At 50.7% G+C, this 13,022-nt stretch overlaps 1 protein-coding gene across 12 annotated transcripts in view; it reads right to left on the reverse strand.

Moving 5' to 3' along the window:
- Positions 1 to 13,022, reverse strand: part of LOC100723730 (monocyte to macrophage differentiation factor 2) — a 137,584-nt gene that overhangs the window by 60,467 nt on the left and 64,095 nt on the right. For 10 of the 12 annotated variants that reach the window (XM_063234101.1, XM_063234103.1, XM_063234102.1 and 7 more), the window contains one exon: positions 5,153 to 5,750. In XM_063234101.1, coding sequence (XP_063090171.1) covers positions 5,153 to 5,750 — 598 coding nt within the window. Of the gene's footprint in view, positions 1 to 5,152; positions 5,751 to 9,445; positions 9,576 to 9,780; positions 9,939 to 13,022 lie in introns of those variants that run through there. The other 2 variants (XM_003469902.5, XM_063234111.1) reach the window with 2 other exon arrangements.

Consider the following 13,022-nt stretch of genomic DNA (forward strand, 5'->3'; position numbering starts at 1 on the left):
AAGCAGTGAATCAAAGGATGATACTGGCTGTGAACAACACACCATTCAAATTAATTTTTATCTTTGAATTAGAAACGCCAAAAAAAATCCTTAAATTCAATTACGTTTCCAGTTTCAGACTGGTGAAAAAAGATTTGAATTGTTTTGTTTTCAGCCAAACCACATCAAATGAATGTTCCTCACCGCAATCCTATCATTTGCAATACGCTACAAACGACAAGAGGAAGGGCACTCCAGGTTACCCCTTCGTGCCAAGATGGGAGTTAAAGAGTCTTATCCACTGCAAAGAAAACAGCTCCAGAAGAAAGTGACACAGGGAGGGTGGAAAGCCTGAGGACTCAAGAGGGTCACAAAAGCAGGTATGGCTTCCCATGGGGATGATCCTGGCTGTTCCCAGGGAATGTGTGTCGTTGCCAGTCCACAGATGACAAGGCAGCACAACAGAGCACAGCACCTGGCAAGGACACAGGTCTGTCCCCACCTGCCACCTCAAACCCAGAGGCACAGAGACTCAGCCTCTCTATGCCTCTGGGCATAGAGACAACAGACCCCCACAGAATCCCACAAGCTGAGACCACAGAGTAGCTCTCTCTCCTCCACGTACTGATCTTCTACAGGTTAAATAAGTGCACGGTGTACCAGACTTCATAGCAGGCATTTTTGTCAATTTTTTTTTTGAGACAAGAGTCTTGCTATGCAGTTCAGGCTGGCCTTGAGCTCACTTTGTAGCCGAGGCTAGTCTCGAGCTTGTAATGATTCTCCTGCCTCAGCCTCCCGAGTACTGGGATTACAGGCATGTACCACCATACCCAGCTCACGGCAGGTGTGTGATGGGCTGTTATTTTTGGTCATGAAGCTAGTGACAAGTGCTACAAGCATTGTGAGCTTTTTTTTTTTTTTTTTTAGCTTCAAATGTCAGCACCTTAAAAGCTTTCTATACTTACTTTGTATGGGGGTTGAGGGGTGGAGTAACAGGGTACTGAAGGCTGGAGTTTTTTCACTGAGCTATAGTCCCCATCCCTTTTTAAATATTATTTTTTACTTTGAGACAAGGTCTTGATAAGTTGCTAAATTGGCCCCTTGACTGACATATTTTGAAATTTTTAGTGTTTTTCTTTTCTTTTTTTTTTTTTTTTCTCCTTGAAAGAAAATGGATTTGGGAAAAAAATAATAAAATCAAATATTCTTAAAAAGTTGCTAAATTGTCCAGATTGTGCTCCAACTTGTGACCCTTTCACCTAAGCCTCTCAATGTGCTGGGATTACAGGTGTGTGCCACCATACCACTATTACACGTGCCTTTTTACAAAGAAGACACCCAAAGCAAAGAGACCCTGCCCTGGAAGGTACCAGGGCCAAGCTTCTGAAGACCACACACAAGATATCTACCAGCACAGCTGCAGTCTGCACTGTCCCTTCCTCAAGTATGGGGCTTGTAAGACTTCAATCCCCAGAAAGACACCTAGGAGAGATCAGCCAGGCTGAGTTGATGGCTGCAGGTGACAGAGAGAAAGGTTCAGGGTGTGGGGCATCAACAGCACCTCCTCTGGTCTCAGGAGTGGGCAGGTCTGCCCAGAGGATATGGCAATGTCCTGGGCACGTGTGGTAGTTATAGCTGAGGCTCAAAGATCTGAAGGCAAGAGATGCTGCACAGGGCGTCTCCCACGGCCTGGGTCTCCAGCACAAACCAGCAGCCAGGCAGTGGAGACGCCAGTCTAAACACTCTCCCTCCACTCTCCAGGAGGCAAGGAAGGCAGACAGGCCTTCCAGGGCCTGGCACACTGCATATGGGCAACACAAACTCTCTGCCTCATACATCCCAAGCTGCTGACAAAAACCACATGGCCCTGCGGTCGCCCTCCACACAGTGAGCTCGGCTGTCATTTTTATCTCAATGACAGGACCCAGGCCTCTCCACATGGCATGGACCCTAAATACCAGCCCCTGAGAAACTACTAAGGGCTACTCGACAGCCTGCACTACTTCCCCGCCGCCCCAAAGTGCAGACTGTACTTTGACAGAGTGGAAAGCAGGGAATCCAGCAGCGTGGGAAGAGCTGTTTACACAAAACCAAACCCAACAGTGTGTGACTATGGATGTGCAGCCACCACCAAACAGTTCCTGAGACCTGGTGTGTGCTGACTTCAGCATCCCCTCGGGGGTCCTTATTGGTCCACTGGGGATCCTGGTCACTCAGGAGCCACCAGCCCCTCCCCTACCCCTACTCCAGCTGCAGCTTTCTAAGACAGAACCAGCTGAGGGCAACATGAAGCCTGCTAAGATAGGAAGGGGAACTGATCCAAGAAGCCTCAGGGTTACAGCACCCCAGAGCCTGAAGCCAGAGAAGGCCGCACTTATCCACAGGCACATACACAGAATGCATGCATGAGCACACTCAGAGGCCCTCCACCTTTTTGCAGACCAGATCTGACCACTCTGTCACTGGGGGGTGGGGGGGGTGGGGGGGCAGCCTCATTGCAGCCCTCAGGAAGAGAATAAAGGGAAAGGTGCACCAGGCCTTTTGTGGTCCTCCTTGGCCTGCCCTACAGGTGTCCAGCGCCACCCTGATTTCCATCTTCTTGAAAACCAGAGCTCCTACTTGGCTGTGAGCACCCACTTCACTGCATTGAGTGCCACCACTGAGCACCAAGAGCACACAGGCCTGCACTGGGGCTCCCTCAGGACAAGTGGGCGTACAACCCCCTTGGCAGCCTGGGGGCTCAGAATAGGGCCAGGATACAATGGAGCAGCGCAGCAGGGACAGGGAGTACCTCCTCTTCCACTTACAGCTCACAGTTACCATGCAGCTATAATGACCCTATCCCCTCCTCTAGGGTCAGGCACTCTGTTTTATGCAGAGAGGCACAAAGCCAGCTGCAGTGGCTCCCTCCTGTGTCCTGACTTCCCAGAGAGCATGGGAAGGCACAGAATGTGTGGAGTGGCCACCTCCATGCCACAAAGGGCTGCACTGGGCTCTTTACCAGGGAACTGCTGTGTGTGCCATGATGTGCACACCCGTGTGTGTACACATGTACCTGGTGTTCTGGTGCCTGCACTGTAAGGATCATCAGGAGAGCCAGACACAGATCAGAGCCTTGGGGTCTGGCTCTAAGTCAGGCCCACTCCTGCCATTAGGGACAGAACTCAGAGTCGCTTGGTGTCTGTAGGTCTCCTCAGCTCCAGCCACACTAAGCCTGCTTTTCTACTTCTAGCCTGCAGGACTCCATCTCTGCCCTAAGCAGAGGCCCAGAAATGGTTACCACGCATTGAAGTTTGTGGCCCTGCCAGGTATAGCACTAGGTACCAAAGCTATATCCACAAAAGGCCAGTCACAGAGGATCTCCTGGGGCCTGGACCTGCTGAGCAGGTAATGCAACCCACTGCCACCCAACAAATGGGTCACTCAGACTGGCCAGCTCAATGGGCTTTTTATTGGGAAGGCTTGAAAAGCCATCAGGGTTAAGAGACTGCAGGCTATGCAACTTCCTCTTGTCTTGGCTGTGTGAAAGGAGCAGCTCTGGGGGTGGTGAACAGAGCAAACTCCCCTGCTGTTCCTCACAGGTCAGCAGCCACTGTGCAAGCAGACTGGGTTTTCCGAGTCTCTACCTCACTCAGATGACACAGCATGCTGACCTCACAATAGGTGATGCTGAGCCCTGTAGTGGCTCCATCCAACCTGCTCTTTGTTGCCCACTTAGTGAAGGAGGAAAAGCTAAGCAAGAGAATGACCCAAATGCTATCTTCTACATCAAGGGTCCTTTGTCTCCATGCAGCAACCCCGACACTTCTACCACCCACCTCTTCCCCACACCAGGTCTTTTGGAATGAGGCACCAAGGGGACAAATGTCCTCTAGAACACTGAAAGGAAGGGTGAAGACAAAAACCAAGCCCCTGTAAATACAGCCTATGGAGCAAGAGCAGTACCTGTTGCAAACAAGCAAGGTGCTTATCTGCCAAGACTCGAGTGCCCTTGATCACTGCTAACAATTATGAATGATGCCTATGACAGGAGAGTCCCACCATAAGGACCTAGCCCTTGCCCACCCAGCCCATCCTGCAAGGCACTGCCTGTGTGCCACCAGAGGGACTGCAGGCACTGTCCTTCAGCACGACTTACTGAGCGCCACAGCAGCATCAAGCACATGCAGCTTCACTAAGCCCTTCTGTCCTCCAGATCAGGAACTGGACTGGTCAGGCTGGGCCCTATGGCTCCCCCACATCCCTGTCTCACATGCCATAGCCCAGGGCCCAAAGGCTCTTGAGGAAGCAGAGTAGGACCAAGTGAGTGGTCACAACCCCTCAGCAGGCACCCAAACTGTCAGCAAGGCCCAGAGGCCACTTTCTACCTGAAATACCACAAAATGAAGCACTGGGTCTCAGACAGCCACCAGGCATCCTCCTGTGGGCAACAGGCCAAGCCTTGGGTAAGCTCGCTGGCTTTTTTATAGTTGACTATGAAAAAGTAAAATATGGTTGATCCAAATCATGTTTAAGAATCTTTCAGAATTTGAAGACATTATTTTTTTGGCATCTATCAGAGTAGTCAACTTCTTTCCACCAAATGAATCAGCACCAAGACTCAAAGCACTGGGTCATAGGCCACTGGGTCACAGGCCACTGGGTCAGCAAGCCCAAGGGCAAACAAGCAAAACTCTACTTTCGGCATTCTCAGACAAAATATAACCTGCTGCCTCCAGGCTGGGACTCACCCAAGAATGGCCTCTGACTACCCCGTACCCACAGACCTCTGCAGCCTCACTACTGCAGACCTGGTGACCTGGTGACACCATGCAGATGTGAAGCCTCCTCTGCTGTCTTTCCGACTACCCTGTCCCTGTATTCCGTGAGGCATATGTGATAATGTGGGCAATGTATTACAAGGACTGGACAGTGACCTGATCAAATAACAGGGCAGACTGGGCCTAAAACCCTGAAGAAGCCATTAAGAGCTACCACATTGCACCACCAGTCTAACAAATCACCATATCCAAGCCACTAAAGGTAAAGTAGTAGACAAAACATGAGAAGCCTTCCCAGGCCACGGCAGACTCCACTCACCTCCTCCTGAGAAAATGCCTGCCCATGTGCCCCTCTGCTCCCTGCCCCTGCTCTGACCACCTCCCTGCCCTCAGCCCCACGGCCCCGTCCTTACCTGCCGTGATGGTATCCACATCTTTGGCAGCCAGTTCTTCTACATCAGACTTCTTTCGCAGCTCAAATCTCCTGAACAAACCTTCTCGGGGTTTCCATAGCTCCTGGATCAAGAGGGGCTTCTCGTTGTCCCCAAATACCCGGAAGCACTGGGCCTGCCACCGCTGCCCAGGGTCTCCAGCCTGGCCCACCACATCACAAAGCACGTACTGATCGGCACATGTAGGGTCCAGGGCATAACGCTCAAGAGCTTCCTTCACCAGCTCCCGGGCACTGGACATGCCAGTAGCCAAGACACTCTTATAATGCGTGCCTGTACACACACTGTCCCCAAACACTTTCAGGACTCCAGGAGCTGACAGCTGGGTGGACAGTTCTGCAGGGTCATCACTGGAACCCAGGCTGCATGGGGTAGAGTCCAGGTCCCTGTACTTGTGACTCAGTGTCCGAGACAGCATGCTGGACAGGAGCTGGCCCTGTCGCTTCAGCTTGCTCTTGGTAGGAGGAGACATGACAAAGTGAGTCCCATAAAACATGGTGGGCAGGTCTTCAGGGATAAGGGCCGGGACGTCAGCCAAAGTGTAAGGAGAGGCTGGAGTCTGAGGAGACAGAGTGAAAGGTGTTAGCACCGAGAGCAGAGAAGATGTGAGTCTCATCCAACAGGTGGGACAGCCACTCAGTATCCCGGTCCAGCAGACAGGTCACTCAACTCAGACCCCAGGGTGCACCTGAGCTGGGATGAAGCAGGCTGGACAGCTGATGTGTCTTCAGGGAAAGCTACTACCTGGAAGCATGATGAGGTCCCCTCATCCCAGTTCTGCAAAGTGCTGGCCACAGAATCACAGCAGGGAAGGCACTGTGTCCTAGCAAGTCCACTATCTGGCACCATCACAGCCAGAATAAAAGGGACAAAACAAGTAGGAGCCTAGCTTGGCTCTCTGTAAGTGCAAACCCATCACAAACAAGTGGGGAGCAATGCATGATATACACCTGTAACTCCAGCTCTTAGGAGACGGAGGCAGGTGGACTGTTGTGAATTTGAGGCCAGCCTGAGTTACACAGGGAATTCATGGCCAGCCTGAACTATAAAGTGAGACTCTGTCTCAAGTACACACACACACACACACACACACACACACACACACACACACACATGCACACAGAGCTAGGAAAATGGCAAACTGCAGCCAGGTTTGCTCAAGCAAGTGCTGTTACTCATGACCTGGCAGAGAAGGCTACTACCAGTGTGAAGGAGACACCTCCCTGGGACACAGCTCTGGACGTCCTTGTAGCCACTGAGGACATGGGAGGCATGCCTGGAATGTTGCATTCCACCCACCACATCCAGCCCTGGAGATTCGGTCTCACTGGGAGAGAAGGAAATGGCCATGGGAGGCTTTGATACGGTGCAGAATCCTAATCCCAGTAGTCTAAGCACCCCACAGGGTTTATAGGTAGAGATTATCTGTGGGTTTCCCTTGAGGGAGACAGGTCAGCCAGAGCAGGGACAGATTTTCGAAGTTATGCTGCAAGGCAGGGACACAAGGAGAAGCTCTGCACACATCTCTGGGTGATTTATGCCCTTCTGTGCTCGTGCTCCCCCACAGAGACAATCAGTGAGCCAGGGAAAGAGCTCATACTCTGCAAGGCTCTAGAAAGAGTGCTCAGGACCCACTGGAGGCAGGCAGCACAGGCAACTGCCACTGTGACTCTAGCCAGCCACCTCTACTGCAATCAGTTTATATCTCCAGCCTCAGCTCACTCGAAGTCCTGTGGGTGCTGGAAAAGGCTCTGGGAAAGGCAGGTGGCTGTGAAGGGATGCAGTGTCCAGGGAGCCTCACGAAGACCCTCTGTAGACCCAGAAATGCAATTGTCCAGACCTCTACAGCTGATACCACGACTCAGGTGTCTTCTTGCTGCCCACTGCAGCCCTGCCTCTGGGCCTCTTGCTGCCACCAAGCCACTCATGAATGAAGCCAACCAGCAGAACACCATTCTGTTCTCACAGTCACATGCCTGCCACTGCCAAGCATTCTGGGAAGACTCTGGTTCCTCCAAAACTTCACACACAGAAACCTGGGTTCCCAACAGTAATGTCTGCCCTATTTGATAACAGGTCCTCTGTTCCTACAATCTACTGCTTAGGATATATCACTGCAAAGCTTTCATTCTGTACTGGCTTTCTGCAGAACCAAATCTGCTTTCAAACAGTGGCTTTGCAAAGATTCCAGCTTCTGGTCATAAAAGCTGCTCACGAGGTCATAAGTTTTGCAGTTTCTTCTCCCTGGAGGAACATGCGACAAGTTACCTTGTCAAGTCCCAAGAAGCCCAGAGCTGGCAGTGGTTTTCCTTTATGAATCCCTCACTTAAGTAACAACAAAAGCATTTTCTTTCTTTCTTTTTTTTTTTTTTTTGTCTTTTTCCTTTTTATTGGTACCGGGGATCGAACTCACGACTGCCTGACTGTAAGGCAGGCGCTTATGCCACTGAGCTAAATCCCCAGCCCCCAACAAAAGCATTTTCAGAAAGCATTTACATCACAGACAGCCAGTTTTGCATCTGCCTTTACTGGCTGCTTCAGATCTGTCCCCAAAGGGAACCTGGTGTCAGAGACTAATACCCTACATGTCAGATTTCTAGACCATCCCTGAGGGCTGCACAACCCTGCCTCTGGAGATGTCCTTGCTCAGAAGGCAGCACACATTCTCAAGGAGACCTGACCCTCCACAGACATGTGGCCTAACTGAAGTTCAGGGCACATCTCCATGGACAGAGGTTCCCCAGGGTCCAGAACCAGGTCCAAAGTGGGTGACAGCACAAGAAGCCTCTGTCCCTAGAGATGCAGTCTGAAGGTAAACTGAAACACAATGCCAAGAGCTGCAGAAAGCATCCCTAAGTGGGAGGAAAGTCACAAAGTCACACAAGGGTTTAAAGGCCCACGATTCAGTGGCTCAGAGCAGCAGTGGGCATCTTGCATCGGGTGGTGCAGATTTGGTAAAGTCTGACATTCTTACAGTTTTGCTTTAGTAAGAAACAAGTGGAAAATTACAAATATGTAACTACTAGGTCCCCTCCCAAGTGAGGGGCTGTGGTGTTTGAACTTCAGTAACGCCCCTGCCTCCTTTCCAGCAGCCTCTGGTGCCAGATTCTGAAGCAAAGTCAGGAAAACCACGCAAAGCAGGGAGACGATGTAAGTGGGAAGTAGTGATTCATTCCTTCCCAGTAACACCGGCACCCCAAGAAGTCCCTGTGAACTCCCAACCTTATCTACCTCGGGGTTTTCAGGAAGTCTTCTTCCTCTGTGGTCATCCTCCCTGTGGCTAATGCAGAGGACACTAGTGATCAGAGCCACCTGCACAAGGATCACCTTCTTCCTTAATCACAGAATGCAGAGCACAACCTGTTTGTCCAAATGGGATGGGTTTGGTTTTTAAAAAGCCAAGAGAAATGGAGACAAACCCTACAGAACGGCACATGTCCTGTGTAATCAGATCTGTTTTTCTGGGAAGTGTGACCTGCCGTTTTCTTTTCTATTCAATTCTCACTCTGTCACACAAGTATTTTGGGGAACCATCCAGACCAGACAGCCAGGGAGCTGGGCACCTGCTGTGACAGATGTTCATCTCCTGCTCTCAAGAGTCCCATTTCTGATGAAAAACAAGCTCAAGTCACAGCAAAGAGGGAGGGAGTGGTCAGTGTAGGCTGACATGGGTGGAGGGACATTGCTCCGCTCCAACAGAACAATGTGGAACCCATTATCATTTCAGCAGCAGGAAAGGGGACCGGCAAACCTCACACACTGTGCTTTATGTCCCTCTTCCCTAAACCCTAACTTTGCAACTGCAACCTGAACCAAGCTCTGCATGCAAACATAATTCAATCAGGTGTCATCCTGCCTGCTGCTGTCTGGAGGGGAAACAGACTCTTAGCTCGACTGAAAAGACTGCTCCCCTCTGGAATGCAGTAGAGGTGGCACCGGTAATCAAATTCTTTTTGGCAATTCAGATTAACCAAACACTTGACAGGCGACAGGGGCTGGGCAGGCAGGTCTGCAGCCCACCAAGGCCCCACCCACTGGCTCCCCAGGGACACAAGCAAGTCCGCCCTCTGGGCAGAGCTCGGCTCAGCATCTGTCTCCTGAGACGCAGTCCCAGGGGGAGGGGGGTTGGAAGTGGAACAGAAATAGCTGGGAAACAATGCCTGTCGCGGGCGCACGAGTGGGAAACGTGCCGCGGGGCAGGCGGGAGGCGGGAGAGTGCGGGACGTCGCGCGCCCGGAGGCCCCTTAGACGCACCCAAGGAAACCGAAGTCCTGGAGTCCCCTGAGCTGGAGGAGAATCCTGGATTGAGCCTGAGAGTCCCGCGAGCTGGTTCACCCCGTACCTTAGGGCTTCGGGGGCCGCCCTTGGGGCCCAAGAGTCGGCCGGTTTCCATGGCAACCGAGCAAGCCTGCCCCCTGCCCTCCCCGTGTGCAGCGCGGGGAAAACGCCCCGCGCGGTCCCGCGGCCCTGAGCGCGCGCTTCGCCGCCCCCCGCCCGCAGCCTCCGCGCCCGGGACCCCGCAGCCGCCAAGTAGGCCCGCCCGGGTTACTCTCGCATCCACCGCCCTTGGTCGCGTGTCCCGCACTCACCTCCAGCACAGCCAGCCGCAGACAGCCGCAGACAGCGGTCGCAGGCGCCGCGTTCCCGCGCGGCTCCGACGCCCGCCGTTAGCCCGGGCCGCAGCCCGAGATCCGCGCGCGCCGCAGCGCCTCCTGCTGGCCGCGCAACGGCAGGGGCGGGGCCTCTATGGGGCGGGGCCTCGTAGAAGGCGGGTCTAAGAGAGGCAGGACTGTGATCTGACACTTCGACGCCCAATAGGCAGAAACGGCACCTAGAGGGGCGGGACCTCGAGGAGAGGGCGGGGCATGATAACTAAAAAAGTTGGCGTGTGTACTGGCGCCTCCTGCCGGCCTCTCAGTGGACTTGGTCACGGTTTGAGGGCGGGGCCTCGACAGAGAGGCGGGGCTGGTTCCAAATCCTGGCCGCACAGGTAGACTCGAGGCTGTAAAGTAGTTTGACCCATCTCTCCATTCCCATCTTCTAGTAACATAGAGAGTGCTAGATGGAGGTGGCTACGGAATTGTGTCCCCCGATTTATGAGCATTTAAGTCTTTGAAAGGAAATAGAAGTGGCGAATTTTTTCCCTCAGAAGTCAGAGCTTTAAAAGAAATCGCGTAGTGGCACACTGATTCTAAACGCGGCGAAATGGGGCCAGATTGGCCCTGGGGCTTTGGTTCTTCTGCCCTCCCTTGTAATTTGTTTTCTTTAAACACAAAACAGAGCCACAGGCCTGTAATCCCAGCGCTTTGGGTCCTAAGGCAACAGGATCACAAATTCAAATTCCCCTGGGCAAAAGATTTATAGAAAAGAAAAAGTACTGGGGCTGAACTCAGTGAGAAGGCCCTGAGTTCAATCCCCAGTACCGAAATAATAAAAAATAACTCCGTCCTTAATACTCGGGCTGTAGTTTATTTGCTTTTCACAGCCAGGGCCCTTTCTTACCCTAATGCAGTTGCTGGTCTACCCCTGGACATGGCTTCTGATTGCAAAATCAGAATTCAACACTGGGGCTGAATTCACGGCTACTGGGGTGTAATTTTTTATACTAATGACCTCATCATATTCAAGGTGGGGAGAAAGAAGGACAGACATAGGCACATGACCTACCCTATGGTAGGCCCTTTACTAGGGCCTTGAATGCTCACATCAACGCTAGGAGGCACGAGTTACTCTTGATTCAGATGAGGAAACAAGCTCAGACAAGTCAGATTGTTGACAATTGAGCCAAGACTTGGCTTAACTGAAATAATAGTGCCCTGAATCTTTACAGGAGTCTCATGAATGCCCTCAGCCTTGTTCTCCTGGGCTGGGAGGCTGTAGCCAGAAGATACTGAACACAAAAATGCAGTGTTTAAACAAACATTTGCGATAGAAAAAGACATTGCTCCAAAACCCTCCCAAAGTCCTTTCTGTCACTTCAAACACACTTATCCCATTATTCTTGCCACTTTCTGCAGCAGTTCTGGAAGTCTTCAGCGTCTTTACAAGGTGCGATCAAAACTACAGTGAATGCTGGTGCCATGTGCCACCAATGCAAGGGCAGGCTCATGGAAACATGACAAGGAGCACTCATGCACTTTATTCACCACATCTGGCACTGTGTGACTTCGAGCTCTTCCCAAGATCAAAATGACCATGCACGGCAAACTTTTGATTTGCTTCAGGACATTACCAGAAATGCAACCGTGCAAAGTACTCATGAAAGAGCTGCATCAGAAGTGGCACAAGTGACAGAATACATGTGTTCAACGTGATGGGGAGAGTTTTGAGGGGAATTCATGCCAATGTGTTTTTACTGTGATAATTTTTATTTTCAAACACACACCATACATTTTGATCACACCTCATCTTTCAATCCCGCTTTGCATGAATGACAATCATCTTAAGATGGCAACTACCAGAGCAGAAAGGAGAACCTACGCTTTCCTTCTGAGGCCTCCCTCAACATGACCAGGCCTCTCCCTGAAGCACTCTTCAGCAGAAGTTGACAAATTACCACCAGGGAGGAGACAGATCTAGCGTGCTGTCTGTTCTTGTAAATAAAGTTTTATGGGTAGAAAGTTTCACGCTTTTGTTTGCATACTGTCCAACTTTTTTCATACAACAGAGACTCTACAATTCAAGGGCCTAAAACATTATTACCTGGCCCTTTGTTAAAATTTGGGGTGAAGAACTTGGTCCAGGTAGAGCTCTTTTTGCTAGGACCCAAGAAAAGAAGTGTGAAACCTCGAGTTTAATCCAGTGTCCAACTTTGTAGATGTGGAACCAAGGCCAGGAGCAGTCCATGGTGTTATCTAAATTCACAAAAATTAGTTAATAACAGACTACTTGTTTCCACTCAAAAGGATGTGCAAAGTGTCAGTGAGGCTGTGGAGCAATCACAACCCTCACACACTGTGGTGAGGATGTTTGGAAAACTAGCAGAATGCAGAATCCCCATGGGAACCAGCAATTGCACTCCCAGGACAAGCCCCAAGAGAAATGAAGATGTGGTTCCACCTAAAAGCTTGTCCTGGAGCATTCACAGCAGCGTTCTTCACAATATTCAAGAGGTAGAAATAACACATATGTCTACCAGTAGCAAATGAATGAACAAAAATGAGACACAAGTATGGAACACAGTTCAGCCACGAAACAGAGTACTGATATATCCTGTGATGCGGATAGACCTGAGAATGTGCTGAGCCAAGTGAGCCACACACAAAAGGATGAAGATCATGTGATTTCTTTCAAATACAGATTTAAGATAAACCAGGCGTGGTGATTCACACCTGTAATCCCAGTATTTGGGAGGCTGAAGCAGGAGGATTATTGCAAGTTCAAAACCAACCTAGGCTAAAAATTGAGCTCAAGACCCTGTCTCAAAAAGACCAAAAAAAAAAATAGATTTAAGATAGGCACATGCACAGAAACTAAGCAGTTAAGCAGTTTCTTGGGGCTGCACAAATGTGGGATGAAAGAGTGATGTTCAGGGTGTTTAGACTCTCTTTGGGGGCTAATAAAAATGTTCTTGATAGCTGCACGATTCTTTAAATACACTAAAAGACTTGAACTGTATACTAGTGAGAAATGTACGGTATATAGTATGTGAATTACGTCTCAATAAAAATTTATTTTACGTGGTTATTGAGACAGGGTTTCAGTGTGTATTCGGACTGGCACATGACTTCACTAAGTAGCTCAGGGTGGCCTCAGACCCACAGCAAGCCTCCTGCTTTAGCCTCCTGGGTTCTGAGATTACAGGTTCATGCCACCAGACCTAGTCCAAGAT

The sequence above is a fragment of the Cavia porcellus genome, unplaced genomic scaffold, assembly GCF_034190915.1.
Source record: "Cavia porcellus strain 051 isolate PalLab524CR breed Dunkin Hartley unplaced genomic scaffold, mCavPor4.1 scaffold_23, whole genome shotgun sequence".
Taxonomy (NCBI): Eukaryota; Metazoa; Chordata; class Mammalia; order Rodentia; family Caviidae; genus Cavia; species Cavia porcellus.